This window comes from Camelus bactrianus, chromosome 7, assembly GCF_048773025.1.
Source record: "Camelus bactrianus isolate YW-2024 breed Bactrian camel chromosome 7, ASM4877302v1, whole genome shotgun sequence".
NCBI classification, from domain to species: Eukaryota; Metazoa; Chordata; class Mammalia; order Artiodactyla; family Camelidae; genus Camelus; species Camelus bactrianus.
In genome coordinates this window covers 1,279,522-1,299,575 of record NC_133545.1, presented here as the reverse complement: position 1 = coordinate 1,299,575, position 20,054 = coordinate 1,279,522, and the positions used below count along the sequence as shown (strand labels likewise).

Below are 20,054 nucleotides of genomic sequence, written 5' to 3'. Positions count from 1 at the left end.
TGAGGTCTTTGGGAGGTGATTAGGTCACGGGGTGGAGGGCTGATGATGAGAGCAGGACCCTTAAAATAGGACCCCAGAGGGCTCCCCACCCCTCCCCCACGTGTGGGTGTAGCCAGAAGGCGGGTCCCCACCAGACACTGAACCTGCTGGCACCTCGATCTCGGACATCCCGCCTGCAGCGCTGTGGGAAATGTGTGTGCTGTCCTGGCATGGTAGCCTGGACGGACTAAGACACTGAGTTAAAGGTTACACTTTAAATTGTATATCATATTACTCTTAATAGATCATTCATGCTATTATTTTAAAGAGCTGTCAGCAACCAGCAATTTTTTCCAGGCTGGGGGACAAGTGTCTGATGCAACAGCCTCTGTCTGCCCATTAATTCTGACCCACCGCAGCCAGTCCTGCAAGCAGCCGGGCCATCTTTTCAAAGTGCAGCACCATCCGGGTCTCCCACCCCTGTCTCCACCCAAAACAGCGCACTGGCTTCCCACCGTTCCCAGAATAAAAACCAAATGCGCCAGACCTTCCCCGCCTGGCCTCTGCCCACTTCTCCAAGCCCACCACACACACACTCGCATGCACTCACGCACACACACTCACATGTACACACTCGCACGCCGGCAGTCCGGCCCTACTACTTGCCAAGGGCCCTCTGCTGCATGTGTGTCAGCCCGTGGCATTAATGGACTGTGTCATGTTTGCAACCAGGCGCTAAAGCCACCTGCTCAGCCCCTGCCAGCCCTTTCCGCCAGAACCAGGGACATGAACTAGCTCTCCACCACCCCGAGGCCTGTGGCGGGGTGGGCTCCGCCCCGAGAGCCACAGCTCCGCCAGCTGTGAAGCAGCCAGGATCGCTGCAAAGACCTCCTTCATATGAGGATCCTGGGGTTGAAAAAACACCCCCAAAATAAAAAAGGAAATAACAAAATAAAAAGAAAAACACCCCTGAGATTTGCCCACATCAACCCCCGACAGCCTTGAAAATCATGGCTTCAGAGCAAAGAAAGCTTTGCCCTGAGCAAGCCAGGTCTCAGGCCAGAGCAGGTGCGCACACAGGGTTCTCAACGACACGCGCCGACCGGCTGCTGTGGGCCAGAGCCCTGAGCCCGAATGAGTGAATTTTTTTCTTTTTTCTTTAATATTGTTTTTTATTTTTTGAAGTGTAGTTGATTTACAATGTTAGTTTCAAATGGACAGCAAAGCAGTTCAGTTATATACATACATATTTTTCAGGTGCTTTGCCATTATAGGCTATGACAAGAAATTGAATATAGCTCCATGTGCTGTCCAGTAGGTCCCCGTTGTTTATCTATTTTACATACAGTAGTGTGCACCTGCTAATCCCAAACTCCTAATTTATTCTCCTCCCCTTTCCCCTTTGGCAACCACAGTTTGTTCTCTATGTCCATGAGTCTATTTCTGGTTTGTAAATAAAATTTGTATATTTCTTTATATTTTAGATAGAAGTGATATCATATGATATTTATCTTTCCCTGTCTGACTTAGTTCACTTAGAATGATGATCTCCAGGTCCTTCCATGTTGCTGCAAATGGCATTATTTTATTCTTTTTTATGGCTGAGTAGTATCCCATTGTACAAAAATATACCACAGCTTCTTCATCCAGGCATCTGTTGATGGACATTTAGGCTGCTTCCATGTCTTCGCTGCTGTGAATAGTGAGGCTATGAACGGTGGGGTGCAGGTGTCTTTTCGAATTACAGTTTTCTCCAGGTATAAGCCCAGGAGTGGGGTTCCTGGGTCATATGGTAAGTCTATTTTTAGTCTTTCAAGGAAGCTCCATACTCTGCTCCATAGTGGTTGCACCAATTTACAATGAATGAGTGAATTTAAGTCCTTTCTTCCTGTTACAACGGGGTAGTAGCAAGGGTGACCAGCTCCCTACCCCCAGTTAGTACCAGAGAAAGTACTGACAGGACAGGCTGGCTGCAGGGCTCACGACAGACAGAGACCCTGGGGAGCCGGGGAAGCGCAGCCGGAGGCGGAGGCCGGTGAGGGTGAGGAAGAGCAGCCTCAGAGCCTGCGCCGGCCTGGCGGCTGGCTCATCCCACTCCCTCCGGGCGAACCGGCCACATCAGGGGCGAGGCTCGGGAGGAGGCGCTCAGGAAGGCAGGGCTGGGCCCCTGCCCCTCCTCGCACCCCTTCCTTGTGCTCCTCACCCCCAGACCTGGGGGCTGCGGCCGGGAGAGCCTTCCTCCTCCGACACTCTGCTCCAGAAATTGAGGGGACAGTGGCCTGGGGAGGCAGGCGATGCCCGGAGCCCTGGCCTCACATCCCCGCCGCTGGGACTCCATCCCCAGACGGAGCGGTTAATTCGCAGGCAGACACCTGAGGAGCCCACGGCCCCAGAGTGCAGGCGACAAAGAGGGTCAGACAGGGACCGGGCAGAGCCACCATGGCGAGGGTTCCGATGTGACACAGAAGAAAGACGTCCTCTTTTAAACCCTCACGAACGGTGTGACGGCCCTGCGGGACGGGCCCTCTGGTCACCCCGCTCTGCAGACGGAGAAGCTGAGTCACGCAGCGGGCCCGCGGCGGGTCGGGACCGGCGCCCCCGAGCCTGGCTGCTGAGCGCCCTGCGTGTGGAACCTGCGCTCCGCCGTCACTCGTCCTCCTGGAGTTTCCCTTCGCTCCTCACGGGCAAGCCCTGAGCCCTGCTTGCTCCTGCCTCCCGTCTTGCCACCTGCCGGGCTAGCTGCCCAGTACGAGCTACCCACCCACGGCTCCGCGTGTGCAGCCTCAGTCCTGGGGCCGGGAGCCGGAGATCGAGCTGCTGGTTCCTCCTGCGGCTGCAAGAGAGGGCCGGCTCCGGGCCACTGCCAGCTCCTGGCGTCGCCCGCAATCCCTGGAGCCCTCGGCCGGGGGAGCCTCTGCCCAGCGCTGCCGCCTCCGGCCCGCGGCGTGGCCGTCCCTGCGTGGGAGGTGCGCGCCCAGACTTCCCTCTTTTAAGAGCGCGCGTCATTGGATTGAGGGCCTCCTCCTAACTTGAGTCCATCTGCAAAGGCCCTGCTTCCAAACGGGGTCACGCTCACGAATTCCAGGAACACGGATTCTGGGGGCACCAGTTCACCCCAGTAGGTGTCTGTCAGTAGAGAGGTAACCACGGGCCCCCTCCCAGGAAATCCCGGCAGCCCCAACAGAGAGAGGCCTGAGGCCGAGGCCAGTTCCAGGACAGAAAGCAGGAGGAAACTTCCCGTGTCCGGCGCGCGCGCACACACACGCACACACACTCACACGCGGCGTGTCTGGGGGGGGGTGCAAGTGCACACGCGTCCTGAGAGGCCCACCCGTTCCCCAAGTGCAGCTACTTCTGTTTCTGTTTTTGTTTTTCTTTCAGTTGTTTGTGTGTTTGTTTTTTGCATTTTCCCAAGTGCAGTTACTTCTGTGGCGCGTCGCTGAGAGCCTTCTTTACCATTAGCTGTAAGGTTTTCATTTTATTTGGGGGGATTAGGTTTATTTGTTTATTTTACTGGAGATACTGGGGACTGAACCCAGGACCTCGCGCCTGCGAAGCACACACTGTACACTGAGCTACACCCTCCCCTGAGGTTTCCATTGTAAACGAGAACGTGTTTGTGCTCATCGGAAAGTCAACGTTCTGAAATTTCCAAGTCTCAGAGGAAGCACCCTTCACTATCCGGCGGCTCCTGCGCTGCCGCCCTCCCGCCAGCAGTGGGCCCCCGCCCCGCCCCGTCACGCGTAGCGCGCCGCTCTCCACCAGGAAGTCGCTCCCCGGCCGGAAGTCGGGCGTCAGAGCGTCCCGCAAGATGGCGGCGTCCACAAGCCCGGGCGCGTTGGCGCGGGACGGCTGCGGGGGACTCACGGCCCGCGGGAAGCGCGGAGCCGGGCGCGGACAGCGCCGCAGGCCTGGGGGCGGCGGGGAGGGGGCTCTGAAGCGGCTAAAGCTAGCAGTGGAGGAGTTCGTGCAGGCGACCTCGGAGCGCGAGACCCCCGGCGGCTGCGAGGGCCGCCGGGCTCAGGGACGCAGGCGCCCGGGCGGGAGGAAAAGCCGCAGGGAGCTGAGGAAGGAGAAGCGGCACCTGAAGAAGGCGCGCCGGCTCCAGCGGACGGCCGGTTCCGCGCAGGGCCCGGGGGGCGGCGGAGCCGGGGGAGCGAGCGGCCCCCGGGCAGAGGCGGGGGCGGCGGGAGAGGGCGGCCGGCCGCCCCCACGTCGGGCCCCACTGCAGCCGGAGGAGCTGCGACCCTCTGAGGCCCCGGCCAAGGCCGCCCCAGCCCAGGCCAAGGCCAGAGGCTCCCCCGGGAGGACCAAGGCCCCCTTAGCCGCCGCCGCTGCCCGGAAACGCGCACTTCTGGCGGCCAACGAGGAGGAGGACCGAGAGATCCGAAAGCTGGAGCGCTGCCTCGGCTTGAACAAGCGCAGAAAGAAGGGCGACGGTAGCTCCGTGCCGCTTAGCTTTGCCCGCGATGGACTCGACTACATCCTGGGAGCCCTGGAGTCTGGGGGAAATAGTGCCTTGTATGAGAGCAGCAGTGAGGAGGAGGAGGAGGGGGGCGCCGGACAGACACTCCCGGAAAATGATTCAGAGACTGACACCGAGGACGAACGGGAGGCGCAGGACGTGGAAGAGGAAGACGAGCGGGAAGCAGAAGCCGGAACGCAGAGCGAGGAGGACGAGGACGAGGGAAAGCGAAAAAGCGGAGGAGCGGAAGGGACAGCGAAGAAGAAAAGGAGGCAAAAGAGAGTCCGCTTTGCGGAAGATGAGGAGAGGAGTGAAAGTTCCTCGGAGGAGGCTGACGCGGCAGATCAGGTATCGTGTGAACTAGTAAGTCCTCTGGGATTCCCCCCCCCCCCCCGAGGCACGGTGGGGGCAGAGCGTGGGGCAGAAGCGACGCGATTGATGTCTTGGCAATTGAGCGAGTGTGGGTAAGTCGGGTTATTTAAATTTCCGTAACAAAGAGACGTGGGAGAAAACATCTCTAGAGATCTTCCATCCCAGAGACTTAAGGGCCATTCCCACCGTTGTCCTGAGGCTCCGTCTTCTTTCGTGTTTGCTGCCTCAGTCTCCAGGCCTGACTTTGACTCCCTCCCCCTCGCTTTGTTCCCCCTGTGATGTATCCCAGGGACACCAGCACCCCTGACTCACCTCTGCCCTCTTCAGCCCCGGGCGTGAACCTCTAAAACAAAGTGATCCACAGCCCTCCCTTGGACAAAGTCTCGCCTTGAAGATCAGGTTCAGAACCCACAGCAGAGCAGCTGGCGCCTCTGGGGCTGGCCCCTTGCCGGTTAGACCAGCTTCCCCGCACCAGGCACCTTAAAGGTGGCCGTGTGGAGTCGCTTGTGCTTCCTCCTCCGCGGCTCACTAGTTCAGCATTCTGCCTCTAAGTTACTATTTCTGCTGCCTGCAAAGCCTTTCCCCATTTTCTCACTGTGTTTATCTGCTCACGTCAAACATCTCTGGGAACCTCCCCGCCCCCCTCCTTAGGTACGCAACCTATCTTTCGTTTCTGTCCCTGGTGCCTTACACCTGGCACTTTGTGAGCACGTGCTCAGTTGCTCTCTGGGATCTTCATTTTTTGACTCTTCCTGGGTCTCTGTCACAGCCCCTGGAGGTGTAATTGACATACTAATGGCTGTCTCGGGAGGAAGTTTCCAGTATAGAAATACGCTTTCTCCACCTAAGCTTGAAGTCTTAACAGCAAGGATCTAGCCTTGAAGATGTCTGTCACCTAAAGGCTTGTGGTGTAGGTGTCCAGGGAGTGTTGATCAGTGAATGATGTGTGACCCTCTAAGTTGAAAATCTAGGGAATGGTGAGCATGGGTGGATTTTGACTTTATCATGTAAATTTAGTTACTAGTTTTTAACCAGCTTTAAATTATTTTGGAATGCTTTTCCTCCAAAACTGGTGGTGCGTGTGATCCAGGTGTCTGTGCTGCGGTGCCTGCTGTAAACTAAGGATGGCAGAAGTGTGGAGGACAGGGCTGCGTTGAGCGGGTGACAGGGGTTCAGCCAGCGCTGAAGGACTGCGGGGAGAAGTGAGATGATGAAATGCAGTATTGACTGAAAGGGCGTCGCCCCGCCCAGGCCAGTGGGGCTTGTGCAGTCGGCCAGGCGCACAGCAGACATCTGATGTGCATAGAGCAGCCGTGCTCAATAGTGACAGCTTCTACCAGGTCTTGGGGATTTAATGTCTAAGTGTGAATATAGCAAGGGGGAAAGTGGGATTTATTCAGTGTAAATTTTTTGTAATTTGTTTCTACCCTTTGAAGCAGAGTCTTTGTGAAAATGGTGGAAAGTACATACCACCTCATGAGAGGCGAGCAGAGGAGACAGTGGATGCGCAGAAAAAGGAAGAGCTGGAAAGGCTGAAGAAACAGGTCAAAGGTCTGATTAACAGGTAACCTGGAAGCGGTCCATTGTGTCACTTCCAGAGATCGTCTGTTTTCTAGAAACAGAGGGACGATTCCGGGAATTAAACCAAAGCCTGCGTTTTTTGTTTTGTTTTTTAATTTCTTTTTAATTAAAAAACAACCAGTTTCCACGGTGCATCCTGGAATTTGAGCGGACGAGCCATTTGACGTTCAGTGTCAGCACAGGCGCGGTGCGTGGCCTCTTTGCTTGGATACGTCCTTCCCGTCCCCACCCAGTGAACGGAGCAGTCTTTTCTCCGTGTTAGGAAATAAAGTCTTAAGCCAGCAAAAAGGCTGTACGGTTGGGATTTTTCCCAACAGTACCTACCAATGTGCTGAGGATGGTTTGCTGCCCCTGCCTGGGGACCTCAGGTCAGGACATCGGTGGCGAGTCCTCAGCACGGGCTCTGCGGGCTTGAAGGGAACCCTGCATGTGCGTTACTGTGGCCACGTTTCAGCTGGAAGTGAAGAGTAACAGTAGTGATGTTACTCAAAGGTTCCAGAGGAGTCTGTGCTGTGTTCATAGCTGTGGGCCACCGAGGCGAGAGGAGGTTGTCCCTGGGGCAGATGTGTACGTCAAATAGGATTTCTTGGTAGCAGTGATAACTGCAGTTTTTTAAAACTGACCTGAAGAATAGTTCCTCACTTGAGACCCCACTGTTGCTCTGTCTGCCCCATGCCCGCAGGTTGAGCGAGCCAAACTTAGCCTCGATAAGCGGGCAGCTGGAGGAGCTGTACATGGCCCACAGCCGGAAGGACGTGAGCGACACTCTGACGGGCGTCCTCCTGAGTGCCTGCGCGCCGGACGCGGCCATGCCCAGCAGGCTGGTGATGGAGCACGTCCTCCTGGTCAGCATTCTTCACTGCACGGTCGGAATCGAGGTGGGGCCGCCTCTCCGGGCCGCTGTCTAAACGCTGCCTGTTTAATGATTGGCCGGTGGGGCTCAGTGCCACGCTGTCTGCGCCGAACGTTCTAAACCGCACTCAGTACGTGAGTGATGTCTTTGGCTTTGGCTATGTGCTCGGTCCATTCTGACGTGTCCTCGTGGTCTGATAGTTTCCGCCCCTCTGGACTGACAGTTTGGACTTGCTTTTGTGTACCCAGTATCCCCCATGACACTGTCGGGTGTCCGGAGCACAGTGGTCTGTGTGGTGTTCGCTTTGGGCAGGAGACTGTCTCTTCATAAGAATGGAGGCCATCAGAGTGTGAGGTCAAACTGGGCGTTAAGTGAGGAGACGCGTGACAGAGCGTAGGCCTGGAGCCTGGCCCCCCTACCCCCCCAGGTGGGCCACAGACCTGTCGGCGCCTGCGTCTGCGAAGTGGGGCCTTTGTCAGGATGAGATGGACAGCGTGTTTACGGCACCTGCTGCCCGGGGGGCCTGGTGCTGAACAGGTGCTTGTTGGGGGCTGGTGGCCCCGCCCTGCCGCAGGGCGTTCTGGGCCTTTGCTCAGTGACCCTTGTGTTGGCCTCAGGGAGGCCCCACGGTGACGATGCTGGTTCCACAGTCACCCCCTCTTCCCAGTCCTCTTGTCACCTCCTGGTGGGGTCCTGACCTTCCCAGCCGGTGTCCGGTCCCCCAGTGTAGCAGGTGCTGGGGTCGCTGAGGGCGGTCGGTCTGGTGACGGGAGGCGGTACTCTGGTCGGTGAGTTGGTGAGCAGGCGAACGGGGCTTCGTTTCCTCGATGACATTTAAACTCAGGAGGAGCACGTGTCGGTCCCCTTGGACCTCTGCGTGGTGCAGTCTGTCTGGCTGGTGGTCTTTAGTGGCTTGGCCCTGTGACAGCCCTCCCCCAGGAACAGGCCGGCATCCTGGCGTCCCTGCATGCCTGGCCCCCAGTGTAGCCTCCACAACGGCCCGCAGGACGGGTCAGGCAAATGCTGAATTAGTCCCACTTTCTTTTCTGTTTCAGGTTGTGTTTGAGTATAATACAGCGGTCATGATGGGGGAGTGTGTTCTGCAGGGTTATTTTTAGGGAAGGGGCTGGAATCGGAAGTTTACAGGTTAAATTTTTTTATAAGTCTGAGGTCCTTAGAGACTCAGGACTGTGTCCAGTCTGGCAGAGCTGCCTCCGCCAGGTCACCGTCCCTCCTGCTGGGCAGGTGCCTTCCTCTGGATTCTTCTCGCATTTACTTGTGGCAGCGTGGCGGTGGTGTGCGCGTCTTCCCGCTGCTCTCCTGCCCGCTGGGTCTCGCCCTCACCACGATCTCAGCTGCCCGCCCAGCCAGCTGTGCCCGCGGCTCCAGCAGCTCGGTCTTCAGGTGAGCCTGCGCAGCGGCCACTTCCCTGCTCCCCTCACGGGTTCCCTGCCGCAGTCAGGAGCTCCGTCGTCTACCTGTCACCCAGGCGTCTAACCTCTCCTGTCCAGTGACTGGCCACACCCTCTGGCTGTGGCCCCAGTCGCTCTCAGCCCGTTCTTCCTGCCCAGGGCCCGCACGGCTGGACTGGTTCAGGTCATCGTTTCTCCACTGCAGTGTGGACGCCACTCGGGCACCACCATGTCCCTGCTCCCGCTGTCCCCCTCCAGTCCCGCTGCAGCTTCAGAAGCAAGTGTACTTGGAGAGCAGCACACTTTTAGAGAGATAGTTGCATTCTTAGTGTTTTCAACAACTTTCTTTTTCCAAGGATCCAGAATGGCCGCTGACCGAAACACGCCCGCGTATCGACTGTCAGGACCAGCACGCCCTTAGAGCGAGGGTCGTGCGCCCGGGCACCTGCTGCATGTCCTGTCCTGTTCCGTGCCCTCCTGGGAGGCCTGTGCCCTCGGGCTGCTCTCTGTAGAGTTCGCGCCCTGTTGGAGTCTGTGTCTTACCACGTGTGTGTTCTATGCGCTAACCTAAGAAGTACCGATTCTTTCAGTGCACATTTAAGTTGAAAGAGAAAGGAGGGTTCCTGTAGCTAAGTTGCTAACATTTGGTTGTTACACGTTTGCGACGATGTTCTGTTTCCTTTGTCCAGGTCGGCGCCCACTTTCTGGAGGCCGTGGTGAGGCGGTTTACCGGCGTCTATGCGAGCGGCCGGGAGGGGAAGGAGTGCGACAACCTGTTCACCGTCATCGCCCATTTGTACAACTTCCGCGTGGTGCAGTCTCTCCTCATCTTTGACATCTTGAGAAAACTTGTGGGAACTTTCACAGAGAAAGACATCGAGCTGATCCTGTTAATGCTGAAACACGTGGGCTTTTCATTGAGAAAAGACGATGCCTTGTCACTCAAGGAGCTGATCGCCGAGACCCAGGCCAAAGCCAGCCGGGCGGGCGGCGAGTTCCGGGACCAGAGCCGGGTACGAGCCCACCACACAAACGAGTGTTCGGGGTAAATGCTACGCTCGTCCCCGTGACCCGTTACCTTCTGCCTTGTCTGGCTTTGTGGCTTTATCTTCAAAATGTCCACGAACCTTGTTTCCTCACTGTTGTGAGTGTAAGAGTCGATTTCTTTGACATTCAGCCACTCAGAAGATGTTGACTGAGGTGGTCTGTGGTGCGGGGCTGGGGAAGGTCCGCCTGCTTGGCAGCGACAGGTCCGAGTCCTCCAGGCCTCGGTTTCCCCATCTAAAAGTGGGGCCGATCCTGACTCCCACCTGGTTCGCTGTTCTGCAGCCTGTTGGGCACGGGAAGTCCTGGGAAGGCCTATGGGAGGGTGTGAGGGCTGAGCCCTCGGGGAATTGGGATTTTATCCCAGAGACACGAGAAGGGTTCTGAGCAGAGGAGTACATGTGGAGTTTCACCGCTCAGGTCACTTTGGCTACAGCATAGGAGGGAGGGAGAAGCCACTCTGCTTGGGGCGACAGTTTGCATGGGTGCCGTGGGCACAGGTTTGGGGGTCAGAAGGGGCCAGACTTGGGGGGTGAGGGGTGGTGGAAAGGAGGGGTCGGGGTGACTCCAGGTTCCCAGCTTGGGCCTTCAGATGGACAGCTGGTGGTTCAGGAGATGCAGACTCAGAAGAAAGGCTGGCCCATGGTTGACAACCCAAGATGAGCTCCAGGCCAGCTCTGAGGGGTGGGGGGCCAAACCCTCCGGGGGTCCCAGGAGCTGTGAAGGTGGGGGAGTTGCCACGTGTTGAGGAGCTGGGGTGGAGTGTCCCAACGGATACCTTGTCCCTGTGTTGAACGCCCAGAAGTCACATTTAGAACATGGGTGTTAGCAGACAGCGGCCTCTGACTTGTGCCTGAAGCTGGAGGAGCCGGGGGCAGGGTGGCCGGGCAGGTTTGGGGTGGTGATGACGTGTTCCACAGTTGATCGAGGTGACAGTGGCACAACCCCGAACGCACTAACTGTGCGCTTTCTGTGGGTGTTAGAGCAGGTGGGTTCTGTCCCAGTTCCACGTGAACCTGGGGACCTGGGAGACGAGTGTGGGCGTCCTTCTGCTGTTCTCACGGCTGCTCTCTGTGTGACGTTACTTTCAACTTAAAGTTAAAAAAGCAGAAAGGGGCGGGCAGGAGTTGCAGACGCGGAGGGGAGGGGAGGTGCCGGGGATGGGGGGTCAGGGGTGCGGCGGGGAGGGGAGGTGCTGGGGAGAGGGGTCAGGGCGCGGCAGGGGACATGCGGTCCTGGGGGTGTTCATGTCCCCAGCGGGCGGGTGCGGGACCTGCACTCCAGTCTCGAATGGCCTGGAGCCGGACGTCCAAGTTAGCGTGGACTCGGCCTGAAGGCCACTTCTGACGCGTCCTGCATGAGCATGTGTGCAGAGGTGGTTTATTTCTTCTCAGGTTGAAATGAGGCCATTTGCAGTGATGGCTTTTCCTGCTTTTTTTAAGATCCGGTTTATGCTGGAGACACTGTTGGCCCTGAAGAACAACGACGTGCGGAAGATTCCGGGCTACGACCCCGAACCTGTGGAGAGGCTGCGGAAGCTGCAGAGAGCACTGGTAACCTCCCTGTGCGCGGCTCTGAGCGTGGGCCCACGCCGCCCACCCCCCACCCCCACCGCCCCGGGCCCTGCGGAGGGCAGCAGGACCCCTGATCTGGGAAGGAAGTGTCCTGTGTCTGTGCTGGGACCCTGTGTGTGGCCCGAGGGCGGGGCTGAGAGCTGTGTGGGTGCCACACCAGGCCCGGCGGGGCCTCGGCTCGGCCACACAGCAGGGTCCTCTGATTGCTTTGAAGAAGGGCCTGGGCCAGGGTCTTGCCTGGGCCAGTAGGTCAGTGTCGGTGCTGGGGGGCTCGTCTGAGTTCCTTGCGTGTTCCTAACGCCGGGCCCAGTCGGGCACATTCTTCAGCCCTGGTCTTTGGTCAGCTTGAGGATTGCTGACTCCAGCAAGTCCCAGCCCTTCCTGGTCAGATTCTCAGCTGATGGGGCTCCCCCTGTGGCCTGAGTCAGAGCCTTTTCCCACCGAGTGATAACTGTCCTGAGACAGCAGTGTTTGGGGTGACAGACGTGCAGAGCTCAGGCACGTGCTGAGAGTTTGCCTCTGTCCTCAGTGTGGGTGACTCACCACGGCCCCATGAGCGCTGACATGGAGAAGGGGAAGCGCCTGGCGTGGGGCAACCCCGACTTGAGCCATCAGAAGCAGCACCAACTCCTTCCCTTCCTTCTGTCAGGTGCGCGGCGCCGGCTCAGGGACAGAGACTCAGCTCCGTGTCTCCTGGGACAACATCCTGAACGCGGAGCAGACTGGGCGCTGGTGGATCGTGGGGTCGGCCTGGAGCGGCGCCCCGATGATTGACAACAGTCAGCAGAAGACCCCACAGAAGCGGCCCCTGGGGACGGTACGCCACCCTGAGCTCACTGCCACAGGCACCTTCTGTGTCCCCTGCGTCTCGCTGTGGACTTCCCCGAGTTTACCTGAAGGCCTCCTAGAAATGACTGTTGTTTTGTGCTGTCATTTAATTCCATTTCTGTGGTTTTCTCAAAACATTACATGAGAGACTTAAAAGTGGAGTGGAGTGAGGGGAACTCACGACAGTCAGGACACTCAGGTCACAGATAAGGTGGCGTTGTTCCCGGGAGACACGGCTCCTGGCCCGTTGGCCCGGGTTTCTGACTGCCCACATCTGTGCTTTTATTTTCTTCACTACTGACCGCAGTCTGCATGTTACTCAGATTTCCTCCATTTCCCACGGCATCCTCTTTGTCGCAGGGCCCCGTCACACCTGGCCGTCTCTGTCCACCTGGCCGCGGGGCCTCTGCTTGATTCCGCTGCCTCGAGAAGCCCCCCGTCGCGCGGCGCTTCCTCGGTGGCCGTGAGCTCCTGCTGTCTTCTCTTCGTGGGGCCGTCGGCCAGCAGCAGACTTAGCATCTCCATGCAGGGTGCACGTGCAGTTGACGGCGATGCTCGGGTCAGACGGCAGAACTATGCACGTTCTATGCAGGCTTAGTGACTGCACTAAGCCAAGAGTGAATTTCAGGGAGACGTTTGTGCGACCTTTGCCTCTGTCATCCCTCCCAGGTCAGTGCGAAGATCCTGGAACTTGCCCGGAAGCAGAGGATGAACACTGACGTCAGGAGAAACATATTTTGTACTATAATGACTAGTGAAGACTTTCTGGATGCATTTGAAAAGCTTCTAAAGTAAGACTCTGTGTGAACGTTCTGAACTGCCGTTGGGTTAGATGCTGAGAAACGAGGGGGTCGGGTTTCGCACCGCGGAGGCCGGGCCTGGTGCTACTTGGGGCCCAGGCCCTCCCCCTGCCAACAGCCCGACGCCTGGGGCTGCAGTCCGGCTCCTGCCCACCGACCAGCGGACAGTTCTCAGGGGCTGTAGTTTGTCATGAGTTGCTTAGAACCTTCCTATTAAAGTTCTCTTTCTAACAACTTTACTCCTAAATTAAAAGTTCTTGGTGTAGTTTCTATAATTAGTTGTAGTAAGATTTAGAAGCATCTGTGCACTTTGACAAAGTACTTCTAAAAGATTTGGTGTTGATTAACTTTGTTTTATTTGCTTCAGATTCAGAAGGAATATAGGGAAATATTGCAAAAGTACAAACACTCGTCCAAACTGCACACTGTGCACTAACAGGGCAGGTTTTGCTGCATACAGACCAAACGATGTGGTCGCGCGGGGTTGGTGACAGACTGTAGAGCGCTGGGTTCCCTCGCTGGGCCACGTCGGAAACACTGAGGTCAGAGGGTGGGGCCAGGCCTGGGGCTCCAGGCTTGCTACCCCAACCTCCTCTCCTCAGCTTACTTTTAACCAGACCTTCAGACAGGCTGTGTTCCTCTGAAAGATTCTGCCTTAAAGCTGTTAAAATTTGGCAAGTTGAAGATTAAGTTGTTGCTGTCCCTCTGTCTTACAGACTTGGACTTAAGGATCAGCAGGAGAGGGAAATAGTCCACGTCCTCATGGATTGCTGCCTTCAGGAGAGAACGTACAACCCTTTCTATGCGTTCCTGGCCGGCAAGCTGTGTGACTACGAGAGGCGGTTTCAGGTGGCGAAGCTGGAAGGCCGGCCAGGTGGCTGGCTCAGCACCCCCTTCAACGAGTGCCCCGAGTCAGGAGGCCCCTGGGGCCAGGGCTGCGTGCAGAGGGTGGGCACAGTCGGCAGCGTCCCCTGTGTCACCAGTGAGGGGCGGCACGACCCGGTTAACCGGCGGCACGTCCCGCTGGTTGATGCCGCACCTTCCTTTCCTAACGTGATTTTCTCATGTTCCTGCTGACTTGAGGGAAGACACAGCAGTAGAGGGAACCTACTGTGAAGCTACTCACACTACTGTGTGTAGGAAAAGAAAGGGTAGTTGCTTCTAAGTCTTTATTTTTAGAGTTTTACAAACAAGGGGGGAGGGTGTGGCTCAGGAGTAGAGCACGTGCTTAGCACGCACGCGGTCCTGGGTTCCGTCCCCAGTACGTCCATTAAAAATAAATAAAAATAAGTTAACCTAATCGCCCCAAAATAATCAAAAAACAAACAAATGAGTAAGTACAGTACTTCTGTGTTGTTTGTGTTTCCTTCTAAATTTGTTGAATTGTAACTTTTTTTTATCTTTCTGTTACATTAGATGACTTTCCAGTTCAGCATCTGGGACAAATTTCGGGATTTAGGAAATTTGCCAGCCACTAATTTCTCTAATTTGGTTCATCTGGTGGCCCACTTGTTGAAGGCAAAATCACTGCCACTTTCCATCTTAAAGGTGCGTGTAACGTATGCAGTTATTCGAAGCAATGAAATGACAGTTGACAGGTGACCGTTGGGCCACAGGGGGTGCAGGGCGCCAACCCCGTGCAGGCGAAAATCCGAGTGTAACTTCATAGCCAGCCTTGGCCCCGTGGTCCCACACGTGAGCGTTCAGCCAGCCTTCGACCCCTGCGGTCCCCCGTGTGACCGTTCAGCCAGCCTTCGACCCCTGCGGTCCCCCGTGTGAGCGTTCAGCCAGCCTTCGACCCCTGGGGTCCCGTGTGAGCGTTCAGACAGCCTCGGCCCCTGGGGTCCTACAGCGCATACAGTTCTCGATTCAGAGCCGAGTTCAGGGCTCAGCTGTGGTTGCTTACACTCAGTACCTTAGGAAGATGCGTGTCCTTCGATTCTGAAGCACGTTTTTGTCATAGGAGGCGTCACCGAAAGCACATGGTATTCACGCGTCCAGGAGCTCCGGGCGCAGCTCCAGGTGTGGCGCGGCTCCGTGGATCTGTCTCCAGGCCGGGGATGCATGGGCAGCGGCTGCTGCCGAGTCGGGAGGAGGCGGGCGAGCGGGGCCGGGCTGCGGGCTTTCTCCCGTCACTGTGGGGTGTTTCAGAGCAGGGGCCCCAATGCTGTCATGCTTCCACGTTGCCGCGTGCAAGTCGATGAAACAGCAGGTGCTCTGATGTTGGCCTGGAGTGGACGGTGCAGCTGAGATGCGGGAGCGGGTGGAGGCCGCCTGGCCAGTGGGACACTGGGGTCTGGGTGTCCTGAGAGCCGGTGCTGTGCAGGAACCTGGGGGCCGGGGCCTCCGCGCCCCCTGCCCCCGGGCCCGCCACGCAGACTGCAGCTGCGCTTTCCTGCTCACCCTTCCTGCTCGCCTGCTGCAGGCGACCTCTTGAGCCGGCAGGCTGGGGTCTGCAGTGAAAGTGGGGGCCCGGGGCCTCCCACGTGCCTTCTCGTCACCAGGGTGAGCCTTGCCTTCGAGTTTGAGCTCAGGGTGGAGTGGAGTGCGGTGCATCCCTCAGGTGCACGGGAGCCCAGAGTTGTCCTGAGAGCGGCCGTAGCCCCGGGCCAGGCCCTCTTCAGAGGGTCCCACTGCCTGTGTGTCCGCGACAGCCCCCATGTCGTTCTGTGTGGTTTTAATCTCCATACAGAGAGTTACACTGTCACCATACTTTAAAAAAAAAAAACAATGTAATGTGCACTCTGTGCAGAGATACCGTGCAATTCTAATTACGTTGTCTAATCACTTGTCGCTACTGTGAGGGAAACTTGATTTTTGTATGCTGAACTTGTGATAGGTCACCTAAATTTTCATGTTTAGCCTCTGAGGGTTTGACGAGAACAATCAGATCACCAGAACAGCTGCTTCTGTCCCTCCTCCCCGAGCCAGCAGGACGTTGTGGACTAGACAGTGACAGGCGCTCCTGATTTCCTCCTGGCGTCAGTGAGGAACGTTCGTTGTGTTTATTTGTCAGGTGATGTCTCTTGTAGTTTTCTGAAGTTCAGGAGTTTTCTTCTTTTTCTAGTTTGTTACTAGTTTTTCTCTCAGCCTCCAAGGAGTTTGTGTTCAGTTCTACCAAGGTTTTTGTGTTAAACTAGGTGTTGACAAACTACGGCTTGACGGTCAAATACGGTTCACCGCTTCGTTTTTTTAGAGCCCATGATCTAAGAATGGTTTTTGCATTTTTAAAAGTTAGGGGGAAGTCAAAAGAAGAATAAAGCCATAGAAAATTCAAAACTAATGTCCACAGATGCAGTTTCACTGGAACACAGCCACACCCGTCCACTCTCCCCCACAGCGGCGGGGTCGAGCGGTGTGGTGTCCTTTACTTATTTTTTTAAATTCACTGCAAGTTTGGAATTTATCCATGTTGCTATCTGTAGTTGCAGTCTCTGCTTTGATTTGATTACTGCTGTGTAGTGTTCTCCTGTGTTAAGTGTACTGTGATTTATGTGTGTATGAATTGGTTCCTCCTGGATCCAGATTGTGTGTGTGTGTGTGTGTGTGTGTGTGGCTTTAATTAGGGGATAGTTTCTTTAAGGCATGGAGATGGTATGTTTCAGCTCTAGAAATTAGTTTCCTGAATGACTAGGTTCCCACCCCCGATATGGACTCACCGCTCCAGGCCACTCTCCACACTGGTGTGATGCGGGGCCAGGGCCCCGCGGCCTTGCCAACAGCTGTTCATTTTGTAAAACTGGAAATAGCCTTAGTTAAGGGAGTGGGGGGGTTACTTTTTACTCAAACTGTATTTAGAAATCACTGAAAAGTTGGCTTAAACCAATGTAACTTTATTATTTTTTATTCTGGCTCTATTAGGTCGTTGAATTCAGTGAATTGGACAAACCCAGAGTCCACTTCTTAAGAAAAGTGTTATATATGCTGTTAATGGAAACAGAGGTTGAAGACCTTGGTTCAATTTTTGCAAGGTTGGTTCCCAGCTTGCTCTGACGAAACGTATCGAGAGGAGTGATTTCCGCTCCTGCTGCTTTGTGGAAGCGCTTACGTGTAGCTGCTCCATCTTAATTGTAATGACGTCTCGTACATCAGCTTGGGGAGCGGGAAGCCCGCCTAACCGCAAACCAGTAATGACTTCTGGCAGGTAGAAGACGTCCTTAAGTCCTTAACTGAGAGTTCTGTTTGGGACAGAAACCAGGTGTGGCTTCCTGTTCGGGGTTTCTAGAACTGAGGCTGGGGGCCCGACGGGTCACTGCCCTGACCGCCTGTTCCGTTCCCCTGCAGGGTGTCGGACAACCCCGCGCTGGGCCTGTTGCGGGAGGGCCTGAAGCTTTTCATCAGCCACTTCCTGCTGAAGGGCGGCCAGGTTCCCGGGAGCGCCGAGGAGGCCAGTGTGCTCAGGGAGAGAGCTGAGCTCACCACCAGATCTCTGCAGGGAAGGGCTTCCCTGAGGATGTAGTCCGGGAGTGGGGGGGGTGCTCATCTGTCTGTAAAATGTCCTTTGTAAACCCAGAAGGCCCGTTACTCTGCTCTGTGTAAAGCCTGGTGGAGCTGTAGCACAGTCTGATGTATTTAAAATGTTGTATTTTGATTGAAGTTATATTGTATTTGTGTTTTGAACCATTGTCAAATAACTATATCTCTTTGTACGTAGTGGAGGCGGGAGGGGGAGTGGCAGACACTGGACAGTGTTCTCTAAGTGATGAGACCACGAGGGGTGTGCCAGTGTCTTATTTTTTTAATAGACAAAGTAGGCTTCCAGGCAGTGCACGGAAGTATTTCTTTTCTTATAAAGAAATTGATGCATTTTTATCTTTTTTAATATATTGGTTAAAAGTTCAAAAACCATCAGTTAAACGTGCCTGGTGTTTGATTATTTCAAGTATCTGGAATGCAAGTGTTCCGGAAAAGTCATCAGTAAACTCAGGCCTCGCAGGTGCTGGCAGAGCACGGCCTGGGGGCTTCATTGTCACTCCTCCAAAACTCCGACGTCGTGAAGGGCGTTCCTCCCTGTTTGTGTCCTTGGCTCAGCCCCCTCAATTCCCGGTCGTAAGACACTTTCCTGAACAACTTCGAGGTCACCAGATAGATGTCGGACACTTAACAGGTGCTGCTGCTGAGCTGGGTTCCGGCAGGTGTGACATGAGTAAGACAACTGCCTGCCGGGAATGCATGTTTATCTGGCGAGAACCCTGCGCCCCAGCTGCCGGCAACACATACCGTCAACTCTGAGGAGAAGCAGGAACGTGCTCAGACACCTTCCATCTGCCACTGGGTCACAGATGTCTTCTTTTTCCCGCCCTTTGAACTTGCTTCTCTCTCCCTTCAGTCATTGAGAAAAGTCACCAAGATGTGAGGACAGAACAGTAGTTTGTACACAGAGTCACAAAGGCCAGCCACGCCGCCCGTCCCAGTGGCCACCTTGGCTCAGGCCTGGCCTGGCTCAGGCACTCAGGCTCCCCTGTGAAAGTCACACGCCTTCAAGCACTAATGTGGCCCTGCCACAGCGTGTGCCGAGACGCTGTGGCATGCAGTTGGTGTCTCTGGGGGGTCCCCAAGCCGGGGGTGCAGACTCAGGAACACCCGGAGGTTAAGTGCAGAACAACACGGAGACTGTCTGCTCTTTCTTGGGCTCCCCTCGCACCCCTGAGGCCACGTGACAAACCTGTATCTTCCAGCCAGTTCTGAACTCAGACAGCAGAGAAAGAAGGCTGGGGGCGGTGGGGGCGTCACCGTGCTGGGCGCTTCTTCACAGACAGTGTCTGCAGGGCGGGGACAGGCCGAGGTCAGCTCATCACTGTCCCCTCCCCTGGGGCACCTCGCCCTGAAGTCAGCATCGGCTGAGCCCCTCGGCGGGGTGCGGTGACACAGGTGGTGTCTGCCCTGCGGGGCTCCCGTCCCCCTGTGACCTGGGTCAGGACCAGTCCCCGAGCAGCTGCCATGGCTGGAAACACGGTAATGCGGGCGCTAACCCTTGTGCGAGGTGCCGGTTTGCTCAGCTGACTTTCCTGCAGAAGATAATCTGTAACCGGAGCCCCGTTTTTACATCATCTCTTATTTTTAAAACAATAAAAGTGTCTTTCCCTTTGCCATGGAGTATGTTTGTGACTTAATTCATTGCTTAAGTTTTGCATTTATTACATGGCAGGTTATCCAAAACTCTGTCTTCTTTAGACAGAACACCGGGTTTCCACGTGACCATAATCATGCTTTCAGTAAATGAGTACATCTTGAGCAAAAGCTACTGTGAATTCAGAACTGCTTTTATTAAATACGAAGGGGTTTTAATTTATTACAATAATAATTCACATCTGAGAAAAGCGCAGGCCACTCGGCCAGAGCTTGGTGCCACGTGGGCCCTTGGACTTGGGGTGTGGCTGAGAGCTGTTGATGTAGAGAGTTTCTGATGTGTAGGAAAGAAAAGCTGGCTTTTAAGGAATTTATCTTTTAAAATAGAGGCAGAAGGAACAAACTTTCTAATGTATTAAAATGTATACATAAAATCTATTTTTCCTGTTTTGTGTAGGGGGCCAGTGAAGGTTTACTTTGAAAGAAGAGGCTTGTCGGTAGACGGAAGGCTGCACCTAAAAGGGCCTCTCTGTCCCCCTCCCTCTGTGCCCGTGGACAGAGAGAAAGCAGGTGAGGCAAAATGCTAGTTGTCACTGAACCTGGGTGGAGTTTATATAGATGAAGTATATGTTTATCATCTTCTGTATGTTTTAAATTATTTGAAAATAAAGAATTTTTATAAAGCATTCATAATGCAGAACTCATTCTTCAAAGGCCTAAGACACTGATGTTTTTTCATGAAAATAGCTAAGCTAATTCAAGTCACTTTTGCCTCTTCTGTGAAAAATCAACGGGGCCTCCCTGTGCGGCGGTGACACTGCCTCCATTGGTTCACTTGTGAGGTGCCCTGGGTGAGTGGGAGGAACCAGCGGGGCTGCAGGGACGGCCCCCTCGTTAACTGACCAAAGCCTGGGGGCCGGGGCATCGGTCACCGAGAGTTCGGGGCACGAGGCTGCTGGCCTGTGTGCAGGTGACGTCCCAGTGACGGCATCCTCCTGCGTCGTGCGTCCCCTCCAGGAGCACTTGGTGGGGGGGGGGGGGTGGCACCCAGCGTCTTCCCTCAAGCCACCCCGTCTG

The 20,054-nt window shown here is 55.5% G+C and overlaps 1 protein-coding gene across 10 annotated transcripts; it reads left to right on the top strand.

Annotated features, from left to right (window-relative positions):
* The first annotated feature begins 2,744 nt into the window (after nucleotides 1-2,744).
* NOM1 (nucleolar protein with MIF4G domain 1) lies at nucleotides 2,745-18,996 on the top strand. Of its 10 annotated transcripts, XR_012507968.1 has the most exons (13): nucleotides 2,745-4,792; nucleotides 6,253-6,380; nucleotides 7,080-7,275; nucleotides 8,415-8,654; nucleotides 9,352-9,675; nucleotides 11,149-11,259; nucleotides 11,930-12,097; nucleotides 12,778-12,899; nucleotides 13,625-13,856; nucleotides 14,325-14,456; nucleotides 16,770-16,879; nucleotides 17,001-17,106; nucleotides 17,193-17,329. XR_012507968.1 is itself a non-coding variant. In XM_074366645.1 (12 exons), the coding sequence occupies exons 1-12, from the start codon at nucleotides 3,791-3,793 to the stop codon at nucleotides 17,365-17,367; spliced, it is 2,937 nt and encodes a 978-aa protein (XP_074222746.1). In that variant the 5' UTR covers nucleotides 2,745-3,790; the 3' UTR covers nucleotides 17,368-18,996. The 10 variants fall into 10 exon arrangements, 8 of the variants coding, with proteins under 8 accessions (XP_074222746.1, XP_074222747.1, XP_074222745.1 ...); XM_074366645.1 differs by lacking the exon at nucleotides 17,001-17,106 and having other exon boundaries at nucleotides 6,256-6,380; nucleotides 17,193-18,996; XM_074366646.1 differs by lacking the exon at nucleotides 17,001-17,106 and having other exon boundaries at nucleotides 8,496-8,654; nucleotides 17,193-18,996.
* The last annotated feature ends 1,058 nt before the right edge of the window (nucleotides 18,997-20,054 follow it).

Excerpts from the sequence above, each read along its gene's own strand:
- NOM1 (XM_074366644.1), top strand. The coding sequence starts at position 3,791 with ATGGCGGCGTCCACAAGCCCGGGCGCGTTGGCGCGGGACGGCTGCGGG. Across the intron at positions 4,793-6,252 it reads AGGCTGACGCGGCAGATCAG|CAGAGTCTTTGTGAAAATGG; the intron begins GTATCGTGTGAA and ends TACCCTTTGAAG. Across the intron at positions 14,457-16,769 it reads TGCCACTTTCCATCTTAAAG|GTCGTTGAATTCAGTGAATT; the intron begins GTGCGTGTAACG and ends TGGCTCTATTAG.